Source organism: Protomyctophum parallelum, assembly GCF_964188405.1.
Source record: "Protomyctophum parallelum genome assembly, chromosome: 17".
Taxonomy (NCBI): domain Eukaryota; kingdom Metazoa; phylum Chordata; class Actinopteri; order Myctophiformes; family Myctophidae; genus Protomyctophum; species Protomyctophum parallelum.
Genome location: NC_139719.1, coordinates 24,798,685 through 24,826,035, shown reverse-complemented (window position 1 = coordinate 24,826,035; position 27,351 = coordinate 24,798,685). Strand labels below are relative to the sequence as shown.

Here is a 27,351-nt window from a genome sequence, read left to right as displayed (position 1 = left end):
GTAGCCAGCAGACCGAAGAATTGCACCAGTATACTGGAGTCCTTCCATAAACTGATGTACCACAGTAGGTACATCTCTGCTGCTACTACTCCTGTTTAAATAAAAGCAACAAGTTAGTGCATGTATTATTATTTGTATATTTTAATGATTTTATTCTCATGTTCCGTTTCTTTTTTATGTATATGAACCCAACTCTGCCAATACATATTTGATATATAATCACAGATTAAGTTATGGCACTCTTTATTATACTATTAATTCATATTCATTACATGTATGCCCTTCCATAAAATAATTATTTCTCTAGTTTAATCCTTTATTTAAAATGTTTAGGAAGAAATCACAAATCAACACAATTTACCAAGACGATGGAATAAAAAGTTTATTTACACTTTCTAAATGTAGTAACATACAAACAAAACAATGAACCATTGTGTTTTTGATTCCTTAGATATTGTTATTTTTTTAGCACCAAAGCAGCATGTATGCAACATACAATTTAACCCAGGATTACACAGGCATACTGTATAGACAAAGAAACAGAGGCAAAAATATTAATTAATTCGTTTTTAGCCAGTGGACAATTTAATAGGCATATCTCGATTGCAAATCTTCCTACCTCAGAATGTTCTTCTTTTAACTTTTGTGTTTTTATTTTGCTATTTCAATGTCTCATGTGTTTGAACTGCCTTTTCTTTGTAAACCTCGATGTTCTTTTTGAGAAAGGTTTCAATCAATCAAACCGTGCCGTTTATTTTGTTCGAAATATACAAAATATATTAGAAATGTTGCTGCCATTCGATGTGAAGTAGATCTGCAATTTCCTGCTGTCTTTGTTACTCATCATATGACTAAGTTTATAGGCCCAACACCAAGTAATCTAAAGCCTGATTCTGAATGGTCTTCTTTGTCTTTCAAAGATACCCTTTTCATCATATGCTCTATTGCCCTACGCACCTGTCACCAGCCTTTTGAGGTGTGCATCGGCCTTTTTCTGCATATTAGAGATAACACACACGCACACGCAGACAGACAGACGCAGCAGCAGAATTTGGAACAACAACAAAATAAAAACATGTCATCAAAAATAATGTAAACGTAACATTCAGGGTGGAATCCTGAATCATTCAAACAAAGCCCTTTTTGACATATTGTCTGTCTGGCTCTACATTCCTTGCAATAATTAGCTACAAAAAGTCATCTCTGAAACTCGACAAATCTCAGAAGCAGGACTGGTAGCATCTCAGAAGCAGGACTAGTAGCAGGTAGAAGGAAGGCACTGGAGCATCTCAGACAGTTTGAGCCTTTTTTATTTAACAGGGTGAAAGCAACAAAATGACAACGTTTCGATGTATCCGTCACATCTTCGTCAGGTCATGTCAGGACCTGACGAAGATGTGACGGATACATCAAAACGTTATCTCAAACTGTCTGAGATGCTTCAGTGCCTTCCTTCTACGTGTATTTATATATTGTAATAAAAAGATATGTATCCAGTTTGTAGTTACTCCTCCTCCTCTACTAGTGCCCAGGCCTCTTCAGCTTTCATGTAGTACTGGTTGGCCAGGCGGCCTTTCATGGCCTCCATGGCCGCGTCGGCTGCCTCTGTAAACAGATCACCTGGAGGGAGGAGGAACACATGACATCATTCTAGGGGGAAATGTTCAAACTTATGCAAACCTTAGACATTTTCAGATAAAACAAAACAAAACAAAACGTTAAAGCTAAAGAATTGCTGTCACACAAGCTAACTACATGTCTCAATGCAATACTTTGGGTATTTTCTTGTGTGACAAAGTACTGATTAAAGCTGCCACGTCCCTGTGATACTTTGTGTGTCACTGTGTCACTAAGTCCTCCAGTGCCCCCTGCTGTGGTGCCAGGAGATTGCAGGGTAACTTCCTAAAAATCACACTATTTTGATTTCTCTTTAGAAGCGTTATAATATTGTAACCACAATGAAGCATGAAGTCAGAAATGAGCCCAGAACACCCCACGTTTTGATTCACGTTTGGCTTTGATTGACATTTTAATGCTGTACTAGTCTACTTAGGCCTATCTGTTTTTCCACACCTGCTTTCTGTGGGTCTGCAGTGATGCCGTGGCCTCCCTCCTGGAACATCTCTGCCAGCCTGGCCAGCAGCAGGTGGCGAGGCTCTCCCTGCATGCTGTCATACTCTCCCACCTCGTCGTCCTCTGTGGTGTTTAAACCCGTCTCGTACCAGTGCACCGCCTCCTCCCAGTCTCGCTTCCTGAGGACGAAGCAGGAAGACCTTCTGAGACACTTAAAAAGAAATCTAGATGTATTTAGTTGAACGTCAATTACACTTCTAACAGTGGTAGAGTGCAGGTGTTTGTTGGAACCGATGACCTGTCAAATAAACCAGTGCTATACACTTCGTTTTAGACATACCAATGAAGCCACACATTCAGTGTGGCTTCATTGGTATGTCTAAAACGAAACATACTATTCTGTATGCCAGTGGTTCTCAAACGTTTTGACTCAGGGTACCGCTGCCTGTAAATACCTTTTTCATCCACGGCAGCCCTTGAATTTCTTGAATCTTCTGCCATATTACCGTATGTAAATATAAAAATCTTTCCCCCTCAGATACAGTATGCCACAAGGAAAACGTGAGAGATTGTCTGTTTCCATTATAGCATAGACTGAAAATAACCACTTGAACGTTCTCCAAAAATAGACAAGCTTGTAGATCTGCTATTTTTGGAGTGAGATTTGGTGTAGATTGAAAAATAACTCACCAAGCACAGTGCAACTCGGAAGTGTAGAGGGACTAAGTGGTTAAACCGAAGTGTTACCGATACATTCCAAATATTATCGAAGTGTTCTGAGGCACCCTTGGACTTGTGTCACGGCACCCACTTTGAGAAACACTGCCGTATGCACTCAAAAGAAGGTTGAAAAGTGGAATACTGATTAGTAACTATGTAGCATGTTTGTTTGTCACTGACTTGTCGACAGGGAGACTGTCTCCGGTGTCAAAGGCTCTGGCCATCAGAATCATACTTTGTCGGTCCCCAGCCTGGGCAGCCTGCAACAAGTACTTGAAGCCCTTCATCCTCCGTCCCGCGTTGTCCTGTACACACATAAACAACAGGTGTGTGCATTAACATGAAGTGTATATATATAGAGACAACATGTGTGTGCATTAACATCAAGTGTATATACATAGAGACAACATGCGTGTGCATTAACATCAAGTGTATAGACAGTGACCGCCTTAGGGTTCGGGATGCCCAATTCATAACGTAATATGATTTTAATAATTAATACTTTTTTTTACAGCTGGCCTGCAAGCATTATGTAGGTGCTAGCATTTATTTAGGTGCCAATACAAAAAGTGCTGCCCCAACGACTTCTCCTTCCTCTGCAGCTTGGTTAAAATATAATTTTACTTCGTTTTGAAATTACCAGTACAACTGAATTAGGCTTTAACTGGCAGGCTGTCCATGAACACACGAAAACACATCACCGTCGGAAATTCACAGAAATTTATGTTGTTGAATTGTTGACGTTTGTGCCTTACTGCCTTTACTCATTCTACAGAACAGAAAGCTTGTTGGAAATGTCTCATCAAATGGAGTCTGTACGCCTGAAGATAACTGAAAACATGATGTCGGTCAGTGGGAGAGGAGATATGTTTTGGAGAAGCAGCAGCTTGGTGGGGGTGTTCCCCCACTAAAGTTGGTATTTTGGTTACCCGTCTAAAACACCTCCGTTACCCGTTTATTATGCATAGGTGTGGTTTGGGCGTTACACAATTAGACCAATCACCAGTCCACGTCCCATTGCCTTTAAGAGATCCCTTATGCGTTGCCCTATATTGCTTCATAGCCTCAGCCCGTTGCTGCCTTGAAGTCTCACTTGTTTTCCCAAATGTGTTTGACCAAAATAGCAATTTAGGGGAAAGCGTGCCAGCACACCCATGACCACACCTCTAGGCGCAAATACCGGTGTCGGCAAAAAAGATAGCAGGTGACGCTGGACGAAAATACCATTAAGGGACAGAGAAAGCTCCTATATTCGTAATTTTCGGGCAGCGGCTGAATTGCGGACCGCGTTGCGGGTAAAGTCGGAGACGAAATTGGAGCCCTATGTGTCCACGGTCGTAAACCTTTATGATTAACGTCTTGCTTGTGCATCTCCCTCTCGTTTGAAAGTGTCTGTGGGCTGTGGCATATTTTAACTTGTATTGATAGAAATCGTTTTAACAGTTTAAATCTGCATACAGGCACAACTCTCGAGTCTCGACAATTACGCAGGAACAACACCACTCCTGCATCCTGTCGCCCTTTCACAATAAAGTGTCTCCCATTTGCCTCCCAATGCTGCACATTTTACCCAGGTTATTAACAGGAAATAGGTGTAAGTTGTAACTTAACACAATCCCCGGCAAAAAACGTAACCTACGTTAATTGTGCCTATGACGCTCTGTTGCCTCCCACAATTTACAGTTGCGCAAATTTGTTCTAATATATGCAGTAACTACGAAAAAAACTAAACAAAAACAACAACTGATCAATGGGTTTGTGTTTCAACTGCTCAGTCAAATGTCGGCACTAATTGTATATCTGTTCTTGAGGTAATTAATATTTTCCCTTTAAAATCACGAAGGCTAATTTGACCGCTGGGATACACAAATAAGGAGGTAAGTCGGTGTTCAAAAATGTAGTTACTGCACTTTGGCTTTGTAGGGCAGTATAGCTTGCTACAGAAATGGAAATTCTAAAATAAAACGTGAAAAGATATTTTAAAATACATTATCGTGAACGGAAATGACGAACTGATGATAGCTTCCTGTCTTGGCTTTCGGGATATGTAGTTCCAGACTATATATATAGCATTCGGAGATTGTGGAATAGTGAGGTGGAGTGGTGAGTCTTCAGATTAAGATGGACATTTGGGAGTGAGACTCTGCAACGTGGATGGGACAAAACGGTACAGCTTACCTCCACCTCCATCTCTGGCAGTATGTGATGGGGCAGCTGCATGTAACACCTGCCCAGGGCTACGATGGCATCCAGCTCCCCACACATAGCAGCTCTCTCCAGATGGTACATGGCCGACTCCTGGTCCCACTGCTCGTCCTTCTCACAGAAGCGGCCCGCCTCGTGGTAACGCACCAACGCCAGGTGGACCTGGGAAACAGGTTTGAGGTTATTCTTTATCGTTACATCTTGAGAATAGGTACTTACTGTATGTACGTGGAGTAAGTGCATGATTTCTTTTTTTTTCTCCTTTTTTAAAACTTACTAACTTACTTGACAATAGTAATCATTTCTATAAAGATAGATGTCTCCCATATCTCCTTAGAAAACAGAAAATACATTTTCAGGCCAGGATACCAGTTTTATCCAATCACAAATTCTCTAGTATTCCAGTTCCAATTCCGTCTGTTTATCTTGTTTTTCACTTACAATTTCACACTTGTTTACCCTGTATTGAATATCCTGAAATGGATATTCAGACCTGAAAATGGTAAACATTAATTCTAGAGCTGGAGAGACCTCCGTTACTGACCAAACACTATAGTAATGATTGCTAATCGAAAAACAAACGCAATTGAATAAATTGATATAATAATTGCAAATGAACTCATGGGTAGTTTTATGATGTCAGCAGGCCCTCGCTCACCTTCCCCAGGACCGACTGGCCCAGCTTCTGCTGCAGCAGATTGCACAGTCTGGTCACCTCCACGTCCACACAGGACGAACGGTGGACATGAGACCGGGAAGAATGATAGAAATTCCACTTCTCCTCTGTCAGCTTCATCCCGAACACATTTAGAGCAGAGAGGACAACCACGGGACAGGGAAAGTCAGACTCACCACCCACGGATTAAAGATTAGAATCAACAGTCAAAACAGTCTTACTCACACTTCACACGAAGCGGATTAATACGACAACAAAGTCTATATGCAACAGTTTTTCTTTTCAGTTGAAAATATTACATATTTGTAATAATTTGCTTTTGTGTGGGTACTCCATCCAGTGTTTTAACCTCTTGAACTAGACTGGAATATTGGCTCTGTACTTGGTCTGCTCTATTTGCCCTCTACACCAAACGCCTTTGCCAAAAATAGCCGATCTACAAGGACACAGTTCTGTGACATGCAGTGAACTTCTAGATCAGAACTATTTTGGCAGAACCATTTGGTCCCCCCAGAATTGGGATGCTAGGGTTCAAGTGGTTAATTGAAATTGAAATGGTTAGGGTAGTGGTCCTCAAGTAGGGGTCAAGGGACCCTCAAAGTTCCTTTTTTGAAGGGGGTTCCAAATGGTCTGTAATTCTGAGAGTGTACAAATTCCATTCCATTTGTACACTCAAGAGTTATCGGGCTCTGTGAAATTAGAATGGTTTGAGAACCACTGGGTTAAGGTTAGGGTTGTCAAATGTGTCAGCCTTTAGCAGAGTACTGGAGGAGTACATGCCTGTTGGCATATGCCACACAATCATGTTTAAAAGCAGGAACAGGATCTTGGTGAGCAAGCAGTCATTATAGCTGATTATTGTCAACATGTTAATCAGGCCGTTTTTGTTGATCAAAACAGCCAAAACAGTGAGTAGAGTGATGAGGAGTGTTTGAGGTAGATGGTTTCAGGTTGCTGGGTAGACTTTAGTTTCTATGCAGATGAGAATGTAACCACTTAAAGCCGGGGGAAGTGTGATATATTTGTTTAAATAAATGCTTGCTAAAAGGTTAAAGCCATATTCTGTCATCACTGCTATAGAGTTGTTTAGTAAAAGCCTGTGGTCTCTCCGTCTCTCCTCCAGTTCTTTAGAAAACTGAAAATATCTTTTCAGGTCTGGATAACAATTTCATCCAATCATGAGAGATTTATCAGCTCCGATTTTAAGAATGTTCCAATTCAGTCTGCTTATTGTTTCATCACTTGTTAATCCAGTTCTCTCTCCTGATGGGATATCCTGACCTGAAAATTGTATTTTCTATTTACAAAATTGCTGTCACTGAACAAACACGCTGGACAGACAGGGAGACCGCTGTCACTGAACAAACACCATGGTAATGATTGCTATTGAAAAATAGGGATATTTAACACTTTGACTTACACCACCCTTAAGCCCAATTAGACACATTTTGGCCTGACATGACATGCCCAGAACAGACAGCAGGGTCGTTTTCATCTGCTCACTCAAAAATAACACCAACATAAAACTGCCAGGCACTACAGCACATAACAGTGGTGATCTATAGATCACATCACTGTATAGATTAGCGCATTATGACTGCACCACAACACACAGCACAGCCAGAGGCCCTGGTTGGTGGTTATGGGTCTCTGAGAACATATTCACCCTGTCCGTAGTGTCACAAGGAGAGTAACTCTGTAAAGTGACGATTGCATTAGATCTGCTGCGAGCAACCATCTTCCTCTATGTGAGGGAACAGAGAAAGGAAAGGAAAACAGTGGTTCTCAAACCAATGAGGGTGCCCAGTTTGCTATGCATTATTAAGCCATACTCCCAGCCACTCTGAGAGTGCACATATAACATCTGTACACTCTCAGAGTTGCAGACCCATAAGGGTCCATTTGGTTCCGAGTTATACATAATTTCACTGTGGATCCCCTTCAAGGATCCCTGGGCGTCCCTGGACCCACCTTTGAGAACCACTGGACTAAAAGAGGAGAATCTAGCTATGGGGAGAAACCAGTGATTGACAGACAAAGAAACCAAGGTTATTATAGTTAACTAAAATGGCTTGTTTGTAGTGTAGTGTAGTTGTTTTTTAGTGACTTAAAAAAAACGGCTAATCAACATCTAAGCTAAGGCTAGACTGATAAAAAACTTTATTTTTTAGACCAGTTATAGCCTGGTTTTAGATGGACGTCTAATACTATTGCTCAGTGGGTTATTTTCATCTTTGTCAATTTATTTCATACTTTGGGTGGACTCAAAACTGTAATAACCTTGGAAGAGAGAGAAAAAGACAGAGAAAGGGTGGCTTGATTAATGGTGATGATTATTTAGGGTGATGAAGGCACACTTCAGTCCTGATGGTTTACCAGTCTGACACTGTCCTCGTCCGACTCGGAATAGTGTCTGGTGAAGCGAGCACGGCCCTACATGACGATATACAACATACATTATCACTTATCAGACACCTAGTCTACAACATGCATCATCATCCAAAACCAGACTATAAAAACAAAATTCAGTCGTATGATTTCAGTTCAAATCTGCACGTTTTGTTTTGTTGTCGTCGTACTAAACCTATAGTATGTACAAACTGCCAACCAGTTGAAAGTCGCAGACTGACTCTTCCATCGCCACTAGGGGGCGCAAAAAGGCCCTGACTGCCAGTTTCTATACATTTTTTTATTTCATTTTTATCTTTTTTTTGCCCAACGTTATACACGTTTTAAAAAGGCGTTAATGGCGTTGTTGGCGCTGTGGGAGTTGATAAAAAATAAGTTAATTAAGTCCTTGGCAGACATTGAGTTTGTGCTTTTGTGACATTTATGAGGGTTTTACGGAAGATTCACCTGAACACATATTCTTTTGCTAGTCCAGTTCATATGCTCCCTGCCAAAAACCAATTTTTCCCCCCAATGGTGCTCACTGAACATCTTTTGACATCTTTTTGAGTTTTTTGTTTGTCCACTAGATGGCACCATTGGCTAGCACATGGTCAAGTCTCACTGGGGCTGGTACTGTAGCTGAGAAACCTGGTAGCAAAAGTCTCCTCGCCTTTTTTCACAACAGATCTTTTTCAGAAAGCACAACAAACGGCTCTCTCATTACCAATGATCCGGTGTGCGATCTTAATGAAGATGAATATTCTAAAGGTGAGTAAAATCACATGGAAGGCAATGGTGGCAAATGGAGAACAGGGGTCATTTGGCAGTGAATGTTAAATCTTAAAATAAAATGTTTACTGTCACTGTAGGGCTTGACCTTTCCCAGCCAGGTTCAAAGTGGAAGTGTTAAGGTTACAAGCCAAGAGAAAGACATGGAGATAGGCGCTATATACAGTAAAAACATGGAGAAAGGCACTACATACAGTAAATGGAGTCCATTTACTATCTAATCCCCAAAACTAGTCAGACTATAGTTTTAAGTTGAGACATATGGGAGGAAGGGCTGAATGCCATTATTTATTTACCCCATCAACATGGTCACTTTCATCTCCTTCACTTCTCCTCTCGCTGGGGTAGCCACTGTCTCCACCACTCTCTGACTCCTAAAGGGAAGAAAAGGAAATGTGAAAAACTTTTTTTTGTCTTCACCAGGTCAGGTAGGTTATTGTGGCCTCTTGTCCCTATGTTCTATAATAGGCCATTGTGAAAAGGGTGCCATTTCTTCTTATGCTTTTGATTCGCTATAACAGGCCAATATGAAAAGGGTGGGATTTATTCCTCTGTCTAGTAGGAATGTGTGTGCAAAATGTCATGTAAATTGCACTCTGTGTTCATGATTTAAGGCATTTTGTTCAAAACGGGACAATCCTGTAAACTTTGGAAGCCAATGTCAGCCAATTAGGATGGAATATGAAATACCGGACAGATCCATCTTCATCACATGACTATAGAGATACTGTGTAGCGAGTTGCAGGTTTTTCCTTGGCCTCTAGGGAATGTGCATGCAAAGTTTCACACAGATCGGTGCAGATGGCAGACGTTCGTCATTGGCATCCAGGGAGTGTACATATCTGTGCACAGTTTGGCATCGACCGGGTCAACGGTGCCGGAGATAAGCTGTACACAGATGGACGGACACATGGACGGACGGACAGAGTGCAAAACATACTCTCCTCCCCCAGGCCTTCGGCCTGGTGGAGACAAATATCAATATTCTTGTACATAGCAGATGTACATCTGCCATTTTGGAATATTCATGACAAATCTTGAAAGTGTGAGAACTGCTGATTTAGAAGGCATTTTTGTAGAATCGGCCTTGGGCTTTGATGTGGTTGGGAGAATGGGAGTATTCAGTGTAACAGGGTGTGCTGACTCACAAGGCTGTGTTCATTGGTGCTGTCACTGCGGTGTCTCTCATGTTCTCCTATGCTACTGCAAAACAAACCTGGGAGAGGAGACAGACACAGCACAACAGTAGAATAATTATAGGGCTGCAAGTAACGATTACTTTTTTGATTCATAAATATATGTTAAAAAATATATATATATATGAACACCGTTAACCACATAAGCATTATTTTATGCTTTGGTATTCAACCATAGTGACAACATTATAACAGTTTTGAAATGTTTCTAAACTTTTTGACTGTGATTACATGCACAAAATAGGGATCGATTAGTAACTCATTTTCCAAGGGCGTGACGGGGAGTCATCGCACTTTGAGAACCGGGTACAGGTATGGATCCAGGTATGACTTACCATAAGGGGACCTGCTGTAGGAGCCGGGTAGCGGTATGGATCCAGGTATGACTTACCATAAGGGGACCTGCTGTAGGAGCCGGGTACAGGTATGGATCCCGGTATGGAGATGTGAGGGGAGCAGGGGAAGGAGTCCCCTTCGCCGTCGTCCACAGAAGACGCCTCTGACAACGGGGACAACTGAGGCAGACGACTGCCTGAAATGGTTCGCGTACGAGGAGAGCCAACCACCTCCTCACATCCCCGAAGCACTGTCTTGGCTGACTTCTGTAGCATTGTTAGGGGGGGAGGGGGGAATAAAAAAATGGTACATTTAGCTTTTCATTTATATTTCAAATAGCGAAAATAGCAGTACTGTATGTGAACAGTTGCTGACCAGCAGTTGGTTAATGCTGTCCTGCTGGTCGGCCTCTGCAGGCGAGAGGTCAAAGGGCGTTAGGCCCATGACCTTACAGATCTTATTGCACATGTGGGACTGGAAGAACAGCGCCATGCCTCGCACACCTGAAAGATACAGAAATATCCCAGACCATTAGGGTTTCATGGACTGTGCTTCTGAATTCTGTATTTTGTTTCTAGTTTGACCCATTCTAATGCTCTTTAATCTCATAACGATGACTTAATTTATATCAATCGTGGCGACTGAGAACTTTAATCCATGCGAAGCTTCTCCGGCACAAACCAATTTTTTTTTATGAATGAACAGGAGAGATTGTTTATGTGGGATTTCTCATGTGAACTATGACCACCAGCGAATGGCCTATATTCACAAACACTGATTCACCCCATTTTTTATTTCAACAAGTCTGTCCATATTTCAATAAATGTTACTGAAAGACAAGAGAGAGAGAGAGAGAGAGAGAGAGAGAGAGAGAAATCAATAGAATTGTACCCAGATTTCCGTCTCCAAAGTCAGTTCCTTGTTCGGTGTGGATCTGTGGGTCGGTGTACAGGTCTCCTACACCCTGGATGTCTACCACAATGAGCTGATGACCTGAGCGCTCAAACGTGAAGTGACTGAACGCCTGGGACAGAGGGGGGGGGGGGGGGGGGGCAGGGCAGAGACAGCTTGTCAGCAGCCGTACTGACGGACACAAACAGGGAAGCAGTGGCTCAGGAAGTGGGTTAGTGTCGAAGTGTCCGTGAGCAAGACAAAATAAAAATAAAAAAGCTAAAATCGATTAGTTCGACTAATTGTTGCAGCCCTAAATGCTATTAATAAAATAACACTGCCTACCTGTGGGGTGAGGCGGATGTTTTCGTCTCTCACAAAGCCGGAGTTGGAGTTGTACTTGATGTACTTTCCCTCGATGTAGTGCTCCAGATGGAACATAGGCTTCTCAGGGCGGTCCTTCATCTCCACCACACACACCTGCATGATGTCCAACTGAAAACGAGCATTTAAGTGTTTCAACTATGTTTTATTTTCCTTTCTTTTTTTTTTTAAATGATGTGTTTACAAATGCACTGGTTCCCAAACATTGGGTCGGGACCCATTTGTGGGTTTTCAAAAAAACATTCCCAAAAAAGCTAAACTCATGAATTAAGAACAAAAATGCAAAAACAAAATGCTGGGGCGCCTGGAGGGGAAAGGAACTGGTTGGAATAACGTGTTCCATCCAGGCACTACGTCCAACCCGGGAAACTACCCCGTCAGGTGAAAATAAGTGGCTTGGATTCCTCATGCATAGAAGGAAGCATGAGGTCAGCTCTCTTTTTTTTTCTTTTTTTTTTTAAATTTTTATCCCACGATTTTGTAACCCAGTTTTCTTTTCACCCAGTGCCAATTATCTAATGTAATCCTGGGCGCTACACTTCCTCTGCCAACCTGGGGGGGCAGCGGACTGACCTCATGCCTCTTCTATGCATGAGGAGTCCAAGCTGCTTCTTTTCACCTGACAGATGGGAATTTCCCCGGCCGGACGTAGCGCGTTATTCCGACCATGTTTTTGTGAGGGTATCTACCCTAGGGGACACGGGGAGAACATGCAAACTCCACAAAGAAAGGCCCTATCGCCAACCCCCGCCTCAGCTCTCTTTTCTAATGTCAGGATTACATTAGAAAATCGAGGTGAAAAAATTGGGTCATAAACAATGGGTTACAAAAACGTGGGCATATATTTTCAGTGGGCTCTGATCCAGAAAATGTTGGGAAGCACTGGAATATTGCTACGGGCCTTTTATGGGGCCTACTGTCTGTCTGTGGCGTGATTGTATTATACCTGTTTAGGAGGCCTGTGGCGGTTGTATTCCTCCCCCCACAGCTTCGCTTCGTTCTGGAGTCTGACGTCTTCAAAGTACACATTTCTGTCCACTGGCTCCATGTAGCTCTTGGTCACATAGTTACAAGCCGACTTCCAGTCTCTGCTGTGGGAGAAATTGGACAGCTTCTTCCTGGAGAGACGCAAAAACAAAAAGACAAGACGTCACTATGGTGAGCGACCTGTGATGAGAGAACGACAAATCCTAGAGAGTCCTTTCAGATGGGCAGGAATGAATACTGTGAAACTCACTCCCAACTCACATCAGAGCTGCCCCAGCCCTCACCACGTTCAAAAGCACACTCAAAACCCACCTTTTTAGACTCACATTCCCTACATAAATCCCCTACCCACCCTTTTTACCATAGTTTTTTTTTTTTTTTTTAAACAATATATTTATTGAATTTTTCTTTTTTTTACAAACAGACAATACAACAAAACAATACATAATACAGACAATACAATACAATTACTAAAAAATATTAATTTCCCCAAATTGGGCTGAATCGAAAACTGGGTTGGATATCCAAAAGATAAAGTCTGACATCCTGCCAAACTTTAATCATGTTTTTAACAATAGGATTAGCTGTGTATTTTATCAGTTTTTTACTCGAATTAGAGTAAAGATATTCGGGCAGTGGGAGCTTCAAAGAGTATGATTCAATGTTCCTCTTTACCATAGGTTTTAACCTTTTTAACTCTTACAACTTCCTAATAAAGTTGTTTTTATTCAATTTATCCTGTAAAGCAACTTTGAGTACCTAGAAAAGCTCTATATAAATCGTATGAATTATTATTATTTATTAGCATATTTATTTGTCTCAAAGGTCAAAGCAGCCTTCATGATTTTGAGAGATGAACAATTACCTCATGATCAAATACAACTAGTACAATATCACATATACCAATGTGTGTGTGTGTGTGTGTGTGTGTGTGTGTGTGTGTGTGTGTGTGTGTGTGTGTGTGTGTGTGTGTGTGTGTGTGTGTGTGTGTGTGTGTGTGTGTGTGCGTGTATGGCCTAGGGTTGGACTAGGGTCATTTAGGTGACAGGCTATCTTTGTGTTCTGCATTTTGTCAGAAAGGAATGTTCTGTAGTGCTTTACATCCTGCTGGACTGCTTCAACTGGGGATAGACTAGACGGATGTCTGTACAATTTGTTTATATTTGTGTTAAATTTACTGTAAATGATTTATTGTAGAATATTGGGGCCCTGATTTTGGAGCCCTAGCCCACCTATTACAGATGATTTGACTGACATTTTAAGTCCAAACTTTCCAAATCAATTTGAAAAACAAACATAACTTTTTGAAAGATTAAAAAAGGGCATACTAGATAAGAATTGTGGGACAATTAACAATTAACTATATTAAAATATTTTACGTAAATTATACAACAATATGAATAAGCAAACGAGGAAATATAACATATCGTTGATGTCCAGAAGAAACCACTTAACTAAATGTTAGATTGTTTACTTTTGTGTTGGTTAGAAATAATATTGAACGAATGGAAAGTATTACAAAGAAAGTACCAATGGAAAGTTAGGTGTTTTCTTCCAGTCAGCAGCGATATTATATGGACTCAGGTTGCCTGAAGAAATTTGGCTTCAAAGCCTCTTTAAAAGCAACTTGGTATGCAGCGAAGACTGCAAGGCATGGAGAATGAACAGATCACTGGCTGTGAACTGAAGCTAATCTGCCCAGTTCGGAGGAGCTGTACACGCAGCACTGCCTCAGGAAATCACCCAACCCCAAAACCGCCTGTTCACCCAGCCAGCTGCCACCATCAAGGACAAACAGTACTCCAAAAACACACACCAGCAGTCTGGACAGCTGTTAATAAGTCACCTCAGGAGTTAGTTCTTATTAGTTTGACTTCCTTAGTTCTTATATGGGACAGACTTTGGGGCAACCAGCCAGTGCAACATTTGGAGGGTATTTCCTCTCCCATCGCTGGGGTGGACTTTGCCAACCTATACAGCAGCATACTCAAGTTTTATTGTTTCAATGAGGGTGTGGAAGAGAGAGTAGCAACAGAGTACTGTAGTGTACACTCACTGTACAGTATGCACACATACATACTCCTAACCAACTTTGGAAAATGTTCCAAAGTTGACAATACACAATATCGGCCAAACCACCTTTCACGCCCTTTTCAATAATGTTCAAAAATGGCAGATAAATATCGTTTAAACAGTTCAACATTATCTCCTATAATGAGATGCCCAGATTGAAAGTGGTAAAACAATATGGACACATCGGCTCGGCTGCACGGCTGCGTCAAAAAAGGCCAAATAATGGCCAAAATATTGTCCAGATCGATATACTGTAGTATGGAGGTCAGGTTTTAATATCCGGCCTGCAGTGTTCAGAAGGTTTAGTTTGCTGGGTTCATCATCTTTGTCTTCATGTGAGACTGAGCCGTCAGAGAGGCTGGCCTATACTCTCTGTGGGTCAGGGTCAGGGTGCATGCCTGAGCAGAGCATGCTGTGTGGAATGTATACAGTGGTGGGAAAAGTACTTAGATTGTTTTACTTCAGATTGTTGTACTTCCAGTATCAATACTGGAAAAAGTCCGGGATTCAAAATGCACTTGAGCAAAGTACACTATATATATTTAAATGGTTTTACTTTAAATATCTGTTTTTAAACAACAAATATGAAACAAATCTAAGAATTCCATGAATTAAGACATTTTAAATAGTGAAAATAGCTGATCTACAAGCTTGCAACACGGAGCGAAGCAAAATGTTGTGCAAACGTCTAATCTCTCTTTTGGTTCTCGACCTGAAATGTTTGGGAACCACTGGTGTATTACATCACACTGGTTCCCAACAAGAGGTCCGACCGTCCGGCGACCACCAGGGACCCAATTGGATCGTTATGGGTCTGTAACTCTGAGTGTACAAACGGACCCGTAACCCAGACTGGGGGCCTTCGAAATCGAAAAGATTATATAAAAGGATATCATTAGGTTAAGACAATAGCCTGTCAAAAAAGAATAATACCATGGCCCACTTTCAGTTCCTTACAGTCAGCGTGAGAGAAACATTGGGTTAAAAAAGGAGATATCGCTCCACATCATTGACATTGCATTGAGATTATAGCCGGAACATCAGGGCAATAGCCTCTGGCCTTTGGATATCATTAATTTCAATATTTTTAAGTAAAAACAGAGAAGGGACTTACGTTCTGAAACACTCCCTCATGGCTCCTTTCCCAAAGGGCTGTGGGAAACCAAACACAGACCAATTTAGTCCATTGAGTTTTTTTTATCCTCAGATAAAGTTGTCTTGTTTTTCTAGAAGCCTTCGGCTAGCCTGGCAATGGCCAGACTCATAACGTGGATTCACTCACGCTGGGGGACCGTGTGAGTGAATCCACGGTATGAGTCTGGCCAATGCCAGACTATCCTTTGGCCACCATACCTTGGAATAAGGCTGCACAATATATCGTTATCGTATCGAGGTATGAACATGTGCAATATCAGTATCGCAAAACGGCAACGGTATCGCAATATAGATATATCGTCCAAATCTAAAAACTCAGTTTTAGGCTGTGCCCCTCGGAAAATTAACCTCCGTTTCTCCCTCTTCACTTTACCTTATTTGTTTATTTAGACGGGACAATGCATATAAAATGCAATGTAAATACACCAGATTTAGCAATATGCACATTTTTATCCGCTAGTCCCCACATAAAAACATAAGTTACAAAGTACAGTACCTTACATTAGGAAACAAAGCATTTGAAAGCATACAGTGCGTACACACTACACAAGGGAAGTACAAAGGTGTATATAATTATATATTTCATGCTCCTGTTGCTCTGTGTGTGTGCCCTGGTCCAGTGCGTTAGCAAACTCACTAACTAACACACTTCCTTTAAATAATGTTTAATTTTCAATGTTGCAACACTTAAAATATAGAATATGACATTTTAACCGTAATATCGTATCGATATCACAATATTTGGCATAAATACCTAGATATGAAATGTTGTCCTTATCGTGCAGCCCTACCTTGGAAGACATCTTGATGTGAACCTCATCTTCAGACCACTCCCCAGTGATGGCATTGTACCTGAGAAGGACAACAGGAATTGATTGATTGTATACATTATAACAGTTTGCATGGACAAGCACTAAAAGGATGTATCCAAGAAAGCTATGGCTTGTTTCCATTGGGGTCCTCAATTAATTGAAGGGAAGGAAACCAAGTCAATGAAACATGAACTGGATGTATGCTGTTTGTTCTTTTAACCACTAAGACCTAATGCTGCGTTCACATGGGTTCAGGCAAGCAGTAGACGGCAAACAGCACCTCCTGCTGGACGGCACGGAACGGTAAAAAGATTCAATATTTTAACATTGATGCCGTCTGCAGTTACTGTCGCTGCCAAGCTGCCATGCCGTCCTGTTCCGTTTACCGTCCTGCTCCCATCCACTAACATGACTTCCGGTTTGCAGTCTACCGCTTGCCTGATCCCATTTGAATGCAGCATGAGGCCGATTCTAAAATGTTTTAAACTGTTTTGTAAAAAACTATACATATGTTGCTATATCAGTGGTTCTCAAACTTTTTTCATGTCAAGGACCCCCAAAATTGTATTTGGCCGATCTTTTTGAAAAAAAGATGGGGAAAATGGTAAATATATAAATGGAAAAGAGGAGAGTTAAGAAATAATATGAAGAGGTTAAAGGTGCCCCCTGTTGAAACATTTGCACAAATGCAGATCTGCAAGCTCGGATCACTGCACAAAGTGACATGCTACGAGCTTGTATATCTGCTATTTTTCAATAGCCAAAGTATAAACCCAGTGGTTCTCAAAGTGGGTGGGCTGGGGATCCACGGGGGGGGTCATCAAAGGGGTTCCAGTTTTAAAATAACCAATCTACAACCTCGAGGTATTTTTTTGTCACTGCAAATTGTCGTCTGCATTTATCCCGTCCTAACGACTACTAGCAGTGAGGAAGTGCCTTTAATACAGCACCCGGGGAGCAGTTTAGGGGTTATGTGTCTTGCTCGGGAACACTAGACCGGCGGGAACTTTCCTTTTCCCTTACGGCCTCTCTACCCATTCAGATACTATAGCCGCCCCCTGCCGACATGCACACACACCGTCTGTGTTTGTCTTCAGCCCCTCTCTGTCTACACTAGGCTCGGTCAGTTTCTAGGGTCCCACATGGGAACGTGGCTCCAAGGTAGATCTCTGACTTCATGTGTCATTTATGACTTTTGTCGTGTAAAAGACATATATGGCACGTGACTCCGATCAAAAGCCCTGCATTATAACAATTTAAGTTTATTATTAAAAAAAAAGTATAAAACATTATATGAAAAAAACAAACAATAGTGGAGTTACTTCTGTGGCCTACTGGCAGTGTACAGTGTACACAAGACATTAATAAGCACTGATCGGTCCAACGGTTTGCGAGTTTAGCTCCACACACTCTAATTATATAATCAAAACACATCTGTCAAGTAACTCTGAAGGCTGGTTGACTCTATAAGTGGATCATGTTTTACGTCACAGTGAAGACCCCATGACCCTGCTGTCTGTGCAACAAACAGCAACACAGCAATTTCAACTCTATTACATGGGAGCATTTAGAAAACGGGCCTGGCACAGCCTGGCTCCAACCCTGAATCGCTAGCCAAATCACCAAAAACATGTTCTGGAGTTAACAAAATGAAAATTTGAGAGTGTCAGGCTAGGCCTAGCAGGTATTCAGACTTGAATACCTAAGGTTATTTGACCCCAGGGGTCAACTGGGGACAGGGAGGAACTCCTTATATAGCACACTCTATAGTAGATTATCACAACAAAACAAAAAAAAGTGATATTTGAGTGAAATCACTGAATATAAAGATCTAATAAGGGTCCATCTGGTTACCAACTCTACATCATTTAGCTGGGGAGTGGGACCACCTGGAACCCCCTCAGGGACCACTGGTGGTCCTCGGACCATTGGTTGAAAACCACACACCATAATGTGTGGGATCAGTGTGTCAATGTCTGACTTGCCTCTGAGTTAATGATTATTGTCATTGCATAGGCAGGTGCCATTTTTCCCAGTCAAAACAAAAAGGTAGGGCCCGACCGATTGGTTTGGACCATATATCATTACACAACACAGGTCAGCTATTCTTGAGATTTTTGGAATAGGGTTTCCAAAACACACACACCACACACCACACACACTCCTAGTCTCTCCAGAACACTGTGTGTACTGTGTACCGGAACACTGTGTACCGGTGTCACTCTGACACTCTGTGAATCTCTTCATACAACAGGGAGCGCGGTGGAGGGGTGAAAACGGTATAGATACAGTACATTTACATGAGGAGGAGAACAACAGGCAGCACATTCCAAACCACATCTGCTCTGCGGTCTCGTCCAGTGGCTGTTATGTAAGAGCCACATGGACGCCCGCCCGGTGAGTCACTACACAAACAGGGAAAAGCGCTGGCTGTGCACAGGCAAGCAAAGGAATTCTCATCCCGTTTCATTCCTGATACTACTGTGCAGTAGTTTGACCATAACCGCTGGTTTCAAAACAGTGGGCCACGACTATTGTCTCCATTTTAAAAATAGGACATAATGTGTTTTTGTAAGTTTTGGTACCGGGAAGTGGGGACACATGAAAATGGATATTTTGGGTGTTGAGCCGAGTGAAAAGTGTTTGTTATGTTGCTAATCTTCTTTGTTCTTGTTAACTTAACAGTTTTGCTGCATAACCCACTTTCCATGCTATTTAATCCATGTTTCTCTCCTGCGTAATACGCTAAACCCGCTATTTGTTTAATTCACTGTTTTTTTTTATAATTGCCATTTTGATCACGTCATCACAACAAAACATGAGGTTACGTAGGTAACTCTGTATTTCGACTATTCGTGATATTTCTTCGGCCTAGATACGGCCGAAACCGAATAGGCCGAAAATGCATTTTTAGCCATTTTTACCTGTAGCGAGTGCATGCCTCCGTTTTATTCTCTTCCAGATGAAACTCTGTCCAGGGGTCAGGCATCGTCTTGGCCTTCTCAATGGCTGTTTTCCATCGTGCCTGTGAGTGACCACAGAGAAACATATCAGTCAACGGACCTCAGATCGGGAGCAGTGAGTAGCCTACTATAATCATGATTTGAATGAACTTTTGAACAAAAACAACAACAGGAAATTACAGCCTGCCTCATCTCTGAGGCGCATGCAGAAAAAAAGTGAAAAGTTTGATAACAGAAAGAGAAAATAGCAAACATGATTAAGAAGATTCAAAGAAAAAAATATGAAGAGATTGTGAAATAATACATGAGTATCAAGCTAGGGAGGAAGCTACACCCACAATGGCCACCAGGATTAGTTAATCTATTTATCGCGCATTGCCAAGGGTTTCCGCTTGCAAACCTTATTTTGAAGAGCTAAATATCCATAACCGGGTGTTACGATGACATAATGCTGTGTGTGTCTTGACCGGTTGTTGTCCTCTTTCTCTGTGCAGAAAAAACCTGACCGCAAGTATCACAGCGCCTGCTGTTGGCCGTTGAAAAACCTTGTTTTCACCAGAAACGACATTTGGATACAGGCCATTGAAAGCAGCACATAGAATGCAAGTGGATGCGCACGCATCTTCAAAATGGCCACGGCCACTGTCCCACTTACACTGTTATGCTAACGAGCGGCAGCTAACGCTTCGATCGGATCAAAACATCGACTAAAGTATATAAATCCTAGAAAACGTAGGCTACGGTTCTGACAGGGGCTGCCAGACAAAAGTCTACGCTTACTACGTTTATGGCGGGCTCTTAAGTTACACATCAGCTACACTCACTCAGGGTTTCTGCAAGTCAGATTTAAGACCAATTTCTATCAATAACAAAATATAGCACACAATGACATGTGGGCTCGATTTTGTCCCAATATTTAATTAACTATTTAATTAGTTAACCAAAAGGGTTGAAAACAATACAAACTTGCCCTATTTTTTAAATATGGCTTGGAATTAATTGTGGTACAGTATACGCAATATTTGGGAGTCAAACAAGGGCCTTCATTTCATAATAACAATAACAGGCGGTAGCTGAATTTGATTCCATCTAGTGCATGGACGCAGACCCAGATATTTCTAGGAACTAATCCTGATCCAAGTGTGACCTACAGTAGCACTAGTAACCTTACCCTAACCCTGCCCTTTATGCAGCACCACTACTCTCTCTGATGTGATTGGTTGCCTCTCCTACTTGAAATTCTAGTACAAGTTATTTTTAGAGGGAACTATTTACATGTGAGATACACGGAGGACGATGTGTGTGTTTTGGGGAGACAACTAGGACATCATCTCTGTTTGCTCAGATTTCACACGACAGTGTACAGTACAGTACAGTACGTGATCCTTCCATCCCTATCCCATGAAGAAACACCATCACTTCATCATCACATCTTGTGATCCAAACTTAGGGATGGGAATTATCGATTTATTCATTAATTGATAATGGCTACATTTTGATAACCTTATTGATTGATTAACCGGTTAATTGATAAGCGGCATTTTTGTTAAAAAAAAATATTTCATAAAAAGATTAAACTTTCCTTGGTAAAATCAAGGAAAGTGTGGTGTATATATGTTATTGAACAGATATGTCCCAGCTCCAGGTGATCATTCACTTCAAAGTTTCCATACCTAATTTTTCAAACAATCCCATCGGTCCCACCCTGCTCTTTTCCTCAGATCCATGAATACATTTAATTTAATTTAATATTTTCACTTTCTCCTACTGCTGCGCTGTCATGTCATTGTCCCTCCCTACAACACTACTGTTGTTGCACAACAGGCTTCACGTGGGTATTTTAAACTTTGATTATTAAACTGCCAAAAACGATATGGTACAGTAGGCCTACTATACAGTATAATGACAATTAACACATTTTTACAGCCATTTAATTAGTGCAGGACAGTTACAGGAGAAATAAAAACAGTGCGCTGCAAACAAAAGCTAAGGAAGTAAAGGGAAAAGAAATTACCAGAGAGGTTGAAAAAAAAGGAGGGAATTAATGTTAGCCTGGAAAAGAACTACAGCTAGCCAGAAGTATAGGAAGACAAGTACAGGAATAGTCTTGGTAGGCTGGACAACCCGTAGCCCTGCACTTCCGGTTAGACACTTTCGGCAGCAGTTCTTTTCCAGGCTTCATCTCCTCATGAGCTGGAGATCATAAGGTCGGAATGAGGTTAAATTAAAGGTAAAAGAAGGTGCGAAAAGGGGAAAAAATATGCTTAAAGGAATAAAGTGTTAAAAGGGAAAACAATGGTAGAAGGACAGAGGGCGGTGGAGGTGGTTATTGCTGAAGGCGGTCGGTAGATAGAATGTCGTTTGTAACATACCCGAGCTTGTTCAGATACGTTTGACCGAGGCTCCATCACTGTTTCAGTATCATTCTACGTAGAGGTAAAGAAACTGACTGTTTGTCAACATAACATTTGTGCTCCAGTATAAAAGTCGACATTGAATGCTTCACACAGGAAACATTTAATTTTTTTTACATTGTTCATGGTCCCTACAAAAAAACAAGTAGTGTAGCCATTCCTTTTTTAAATGCCACACTGGTCAAATAATTAAGCAATATTACCGTGATTATTGGCACGACAGTGATGCCGTAGTCGAGTTCCGCAAGCATCACTGAAGTGCCAATAATCACGGTGAAGCACACCCTCGAGTGTAATTGTGCGATTATACAACAGTTACCAACAAAACAAAACACATAAAAATGAATTCATATTGTGGGGAAATTCACTATGTAAATAAAAATATATGTTTCAGCCTCCGTTTCCCTGTAAATAGAAGAGACATTAAATAGTCCCCATTGATTGAAAGTAGCTGTGCTCTGAGGCTCCGTCTCATCAACACAGCGGAGCTGTCAAAGCTGATGCAGTGGGAGGAATTCAAGATATGCTCCATCGTAAAACCGTGTCGCGTAGCCAAAATAACTGATCTACATGCTTACAACGCGTCGCGGTGGCGACACGTTGTGAACTTGTAGATCGGCTATTTTCGTTACCCAAGTAGTTGACTTTGCTGCTGTACGGACTTCATTCCTAGAGTTTTCTAAGTTATTGAGGTTTGACAATGCAACTGCAACATATCTCTCGCTGTTCTTCTCCTTCTCATCCTCTTCTTCCAACCATTCATCCACCAAATAAATCAAAATGAACAATATAATCAATTTCTGAACGGGGCAGGCTACTGGCTATTTGTTGTTTTTGGGTTTCCCTCCAGTAGGCTAGGACAGCACGACGCAGGCGCACAGCTGTTCCATATAATCAGGTGCGGACTGCAGTGCGGAGTAATTTATTTAATGTGATTAGGCCCAGGGCTGGGTGTTCCATCATGCTGGTTTGAAGCACAGGTAGCTATTTCAACCAATCGGATTGCTTTGTGATCCTTCGTCGGAAACTACCTGTTAATGTATAAATGACAATATCGACGTTGCAGCCGTGGCTCACCTGGAAAGTAAAGCTGCTCTTTGGGAGGGAGCTGGACAGGGACTTGGAGAGGACCAGTGACTTCAGATAATCACAGATCCCTTTGGAGGGGTCGCCGAGGATGGGACAGATGACGTAGTCTTCGTCGTCGTCCTCGCTGACAGAAACGCTCCGCGGCGTAGACACCACGGCGGTTCTGCGAGGAGCAGGGCGGGCCCGCTTGGTGCTGAGCTCCTCCATGTCGAACATCATCTCATGATCCATGTTGGCGGGGGGTTCTTGTGTCACTGCAGGAAGAGGAAGAATTGTGTGTCAGAATTATACTTTTCGACCTTCACTTTTACCGTATATAAACAATACGATATTTTGCATGAAATAACTTAAGAGTCAATGGGCTGTATTTTGCGTGTCTTAAGTACCAGGTCTTATTCCCTAACTTGAGTAAACTAAAGACCTGGAGGCGTGATCAATGCCATTTGGCTATTCTGAGTGGCCAAAGAGCATTGATCACGCCTCCAGGTCTTTAGTTTACTCAAGTTAGGGAATAAGACCTGGTACTTAAGACACGCAAAATACAGCCCATATGTCTTCGCTTAGACAAAACAGCTATCATTTTAGTACAGCTTGTCAACTACTGTAGTACAGCTTGTCCTAGTGATACGTCTGATCCCTGTGTTTGTTGACCGTGCTACCTTACCGGCGATCTGTGTACTCCTAATGTCATTAAAGCACAACCGTCAACAGACTCACCACCGCCGGCCCTTTATATAAGTGTCTCCGACTCCTCTTGCAAAGGCATAAATTACTGACTGAACCAGACTGAATCCATGACACATTCTGTACCAATCAGGATGTCTAGGCAAACGAAGCCGGAGTGTATTTCTAACATGTGAAGTATATTAATTAACACATGAGGTGGGGGATTGACTGTTGAGGGTATGCGCATGCATAAAGTCAGTGGTAAATCGAGCGGCAAAGTGAGTGACAATGTGAGTTTAATGTTGTTTAATGCAATCACATAAGACTTTTCTGTTTGGATGTATGGGCTGTCATGGCCGGAAAGTAGTTTTTTGCCACTCAGTAGGCGTTCTTACGTAACTTCCAGGTATGAGGATGATGACATGCGCATAACCTCTATGCGGCTTAAGTGGTGAACATGTCGGAAAAACATGTGTGTACTTGTACATGGCATGGTCATGGGTCTCACTCTAAGGCAGCTTTGTCAGAAGTAAGAACAATTTGTTGGAGGGGCTCCAAGAAAAAAAAACAGTGATTGATCATAACAATTAAACCAGGGCAGTATGGAGTGACACCTTCCAACATGTGGCACTAAGATTACACACATTGCACTCAACAATGGAAATAAGCTCTTGCTTATTTGCGTTTTAATATTTTTGATAGATTATACAAATATTATGTTCATGTATATTTATTTCTGTCAATAAAGACGTCGATCAAATCAATCAATCAATCAATCATATCCATCATGAGAGCTAGGATTTACCAAACAGTATAAAAAAATAAGTGGCTCTTAACCTTAGTCTAGTCTAGTACAGACCTTCAAAGGTCCACTTGGTTCCTATTCCTAAGTATCATTCACATAGCTGGGCATCCCCTGGAACCCCATCAAGGACCCCTGGGGGTCCCTGGACATCACATTGACCTCTTTTCCACCAGTTGGTTCCCAATGGGAACCGATTCAGTTATTTTTGGTTCTTAGTCCATGAGCCAGAGCCCCCAAATTGGAATGTTAATGAATTGAGCGTGCAAAACTATTCCTATATTAAATTGATTATAGGATCAATATCAGTAAATATATGATAACCCCTCAACAGTAGTAGCTTTTTCATATTTTCTATTTTTTTTGTGTGCATATTTTCCTAAATAAAGCCTCATTTGCATTATTTACAAATTAAAAATGTGTAATAATCATTGTCTTCGTGTAAGTAATTGCAACTTGGGAAGTTTCATGGTGATAGCAATCTAATATAGGTATGGTTTTGCCTACTCAATTCATAATTAATGTTCCAATTTTGGAGTTCTGGCTCATGGACTGAGAACCAAAAAGAACTGTGGTTCAGTTATTTTTGGAAAAGGGGTCATTGAGATGAGAACCATGTCATGCTTCTAGATATGAACGTGACAGACATGTGTCTGGCCTGGCTGCAGCTAAGGTGCAATAAGCCAAGGGAGGGGGTTGCCAGGAGACGAGGAGAGCCATACTGTAAGTAAATAAACATCAGTTTCAAGTTCATGAGGGTGTGGTTGGCACTAATATGCCAGAAGCATGGGCGGGTCTTAGAGGAATCATATCACCCAATAATACAAATATTTGTGTTCAAATCTCTGAAATTATTTGGTGGTCATATTATTAATAGGCAAATCGATTAGTGAACGCACGGTAAAAATGTCGAGTGATTAGTATTAAATTGTATATCTAAATGAACCATGAACAAACGTATATCTAAATAAAGTGTTATTATAATTGTGAAATGGAAATGTGCATGATGCACGTTCAAAGTTCAAACATATTTCAGAACATAAAGACTACCGCCGCCCCTGCATGATGAGTAAGTTCCAACTGCACAAGTAAGGCATGTCACTTACCGCTACCGGTATGTTATCCAATATGCAATAAACAAATAAAAGAACATCCAGTTCCACTCACCTTAACGTGACAGCTGTTGATTATTTTATTTATTTTCCGTTTTGCCTTTAGATGACGGAAGTATATAGTTTATGAGCTGCACTGTCTGCAGTACAACGTTTCCAAGCAAGTCCGAGGCACCCCGGTCCCCGTGGGTTCGATCCTCCCAGCAGAGCACAGAGGTTCAAGACAAGGCAGTCTGCAGTGCCAAGTGCCAACAAGCCACTGCACAAGCACACAACACGCCACGCACGCGTACGCACGGCACCATGAACGTATGATCACCCCGCACGTACCGTCTTCATTATACTCTAAGCTTCAGCCCCCCCGCAGTGTTTGGTTTTTTTGCAAATGTATAAAGCTAGAAAATATAAAACTTCCGGTGGACGTTGTATTCAAAATAAGAGTAAACCTACCCTCTAGTAAACTGAATCCATGTGACCATGTATTAGTCTAGAGAATGGAAAGGGGGGTCCACGTGCATATAGGGTGGATTTTTTTAAGCTGTTTTTTCCCTCGAGTTGATGGAAAGCCTGGTTGATTGATTGATTGAAATATTGATTAACAGTTTGCATAATTACAGTACATTTCAAGCACAAACTCAATACAAAGACTGTTAACTGTGAGTGGACGACCAAATTAAGCATTACACTTGTTTACAAGAGGGTCCACCATGTTCAATTCATCAAAACATTTAGAGACGTACAAATAGACACTTCTATATAGTCAAAGAACAGAACAGGAATTCATCATAAAGGAGGTAAAAAGGGAAAAGAAACATTTACAGTGAGGGGAAAGGGGGGGGATTCAGATTTGACGGGGGCCAGTTTCGAATTGCAGCCGCCCTTTGAGAGCGGTTTTGAAGGAGTCAAGGGATTTTCATGTCTTAATGACTTTTGTCATAGGGCGTTTCACATTTTGGTGGCATAGGAGCGAAAATAATTTACTCCCTTGTTTGTGCCGAATCTGGATTGTACATGGTTCGTTGGTGGGCAAGGTTAGGGTATATTTTAAGATTCTGCCAGATACCAAGAAAAAAAATGCCCCAATGGGTTCATTTGTAACCCTTTCTTACCCTAAATTTGCAAATGAAGAGACAAGAGAAAACAGCATAATTATTGACATAACAACCTACAAACAGGGACAAATTGTTTCCATAGACCCAAGGAAAAAAAAAAAAAAAAAGGTTATTATGAAGATTCAAGCAGTGGGAGGTCAAAAACACCCCAAAAATTTGCTGAAAACGTTCAGACTATACTTCTGTTTACTAAATTCTTAGGTGGATTTTGACGTTGCAACAGTTATTTTCTTAATCCTTGAAGGGTGTATTTTAAGATTCTGCCAGGTGCCAAGCTGAAATAATGTCCCATGTGGTTCATTTTTAAATCTTTCTTACACAATCCTACCTAAATCCAAAAATGGAAAAGCATAGTTCTATTGATATAAATTATAAACAATTAACAGATGTTTCCATACAATTAGGACCCAAGGAATAGGCTTATACTTTACATAGAAATGGTTACTATTAAGATTCAAGCACATCTTGACTCTATTACAGGACAAAAACACCAAAATAATTGCTG

General features: G+C 41.4%; 1 protein-coding gene across 3 annotated transcripts; it reads right to left on the bottom strand.

The window, feature by feature from the left end:
• Positions 1 to 367: 367 nt before the first annotated feature.
• eef2k (eukaryotic elongation factor 2 kinase) lies at positions 368 to 26,078 on the bottom strand. Of its 3 annotated transcripts, XM_083787749.1 has the most exons (19): positions 25,790 to 26,078; positions 23,143 to 23,408; positions 22,024 to 22,077; positions 19,613 to 19,713; positions 16,668 to 16,728; positions 15,836 to 15,873; positions 12,608 to 12,779; positions 11,623 to 11,772; positions 11,278 to 11,410; positions 10,762 to 10,889; positions 10,442 to 10,652; positions 10,003 to 10,070; positions 9,151 to 9,228; positions 7,341 to 7,418; positions 5,657 to 5,788; positions 4,972 to 5,160; positions 2,974 to 3,098; positions 2,074 to 2,252; positions 368 to 1,620 (listed from the first exon to the last, which is right to left on the bottom strand). In XM_083787749.1, exons 2-19 carry the CDS (start codon positions 23,383 to 23,385, stop codon positions 1,505 to 1,507), a joined length of 2,256 nt encoding a protein of 751 aa, XP_083643875.1. In that variant the 5' UTR covers positions 23,386 to 23,408; positions 25,790 to 26,078; the 3' UTR covers positions 368 to 1,504. The 3 variants fall into 3 exon arrangements, with proteins under 3 accessions (XP_083643875.1, XP_083643877.1, XP_083643876.1); XM_083787751.1 differs by lacking the exon at positions 7,341 to 7,418; XM_083787750.1 differs by lacking the exon at positions 22,024 to 22,077.
• Positions 26,079 to 27,351: the final 1,273 nt, after the last annotated feature.

Coding starts and splice junctions, on each gene's coding strand:
- eef2k (XM_083787749.1), bottom strand. CDS start 23,385: ATGGATCATGAGATGATGTTCGACATGGAGGAGCTCAGCACCAAGCGG. Junction 16,729..19,612: donor GAGGCATGCACTCGCTACAG/GTAAAAATGGCT, acceptor TGTCCTTCTCAG/GTACAATGCCATCACTGGGG. Junction 11,411..11,622: donor ACATCCGCCTCACCCCACAG/GTAGGCAGTGTT, acceptor CCTCTGTCCCAG/GCGTTCAGTCACTTCACGTT.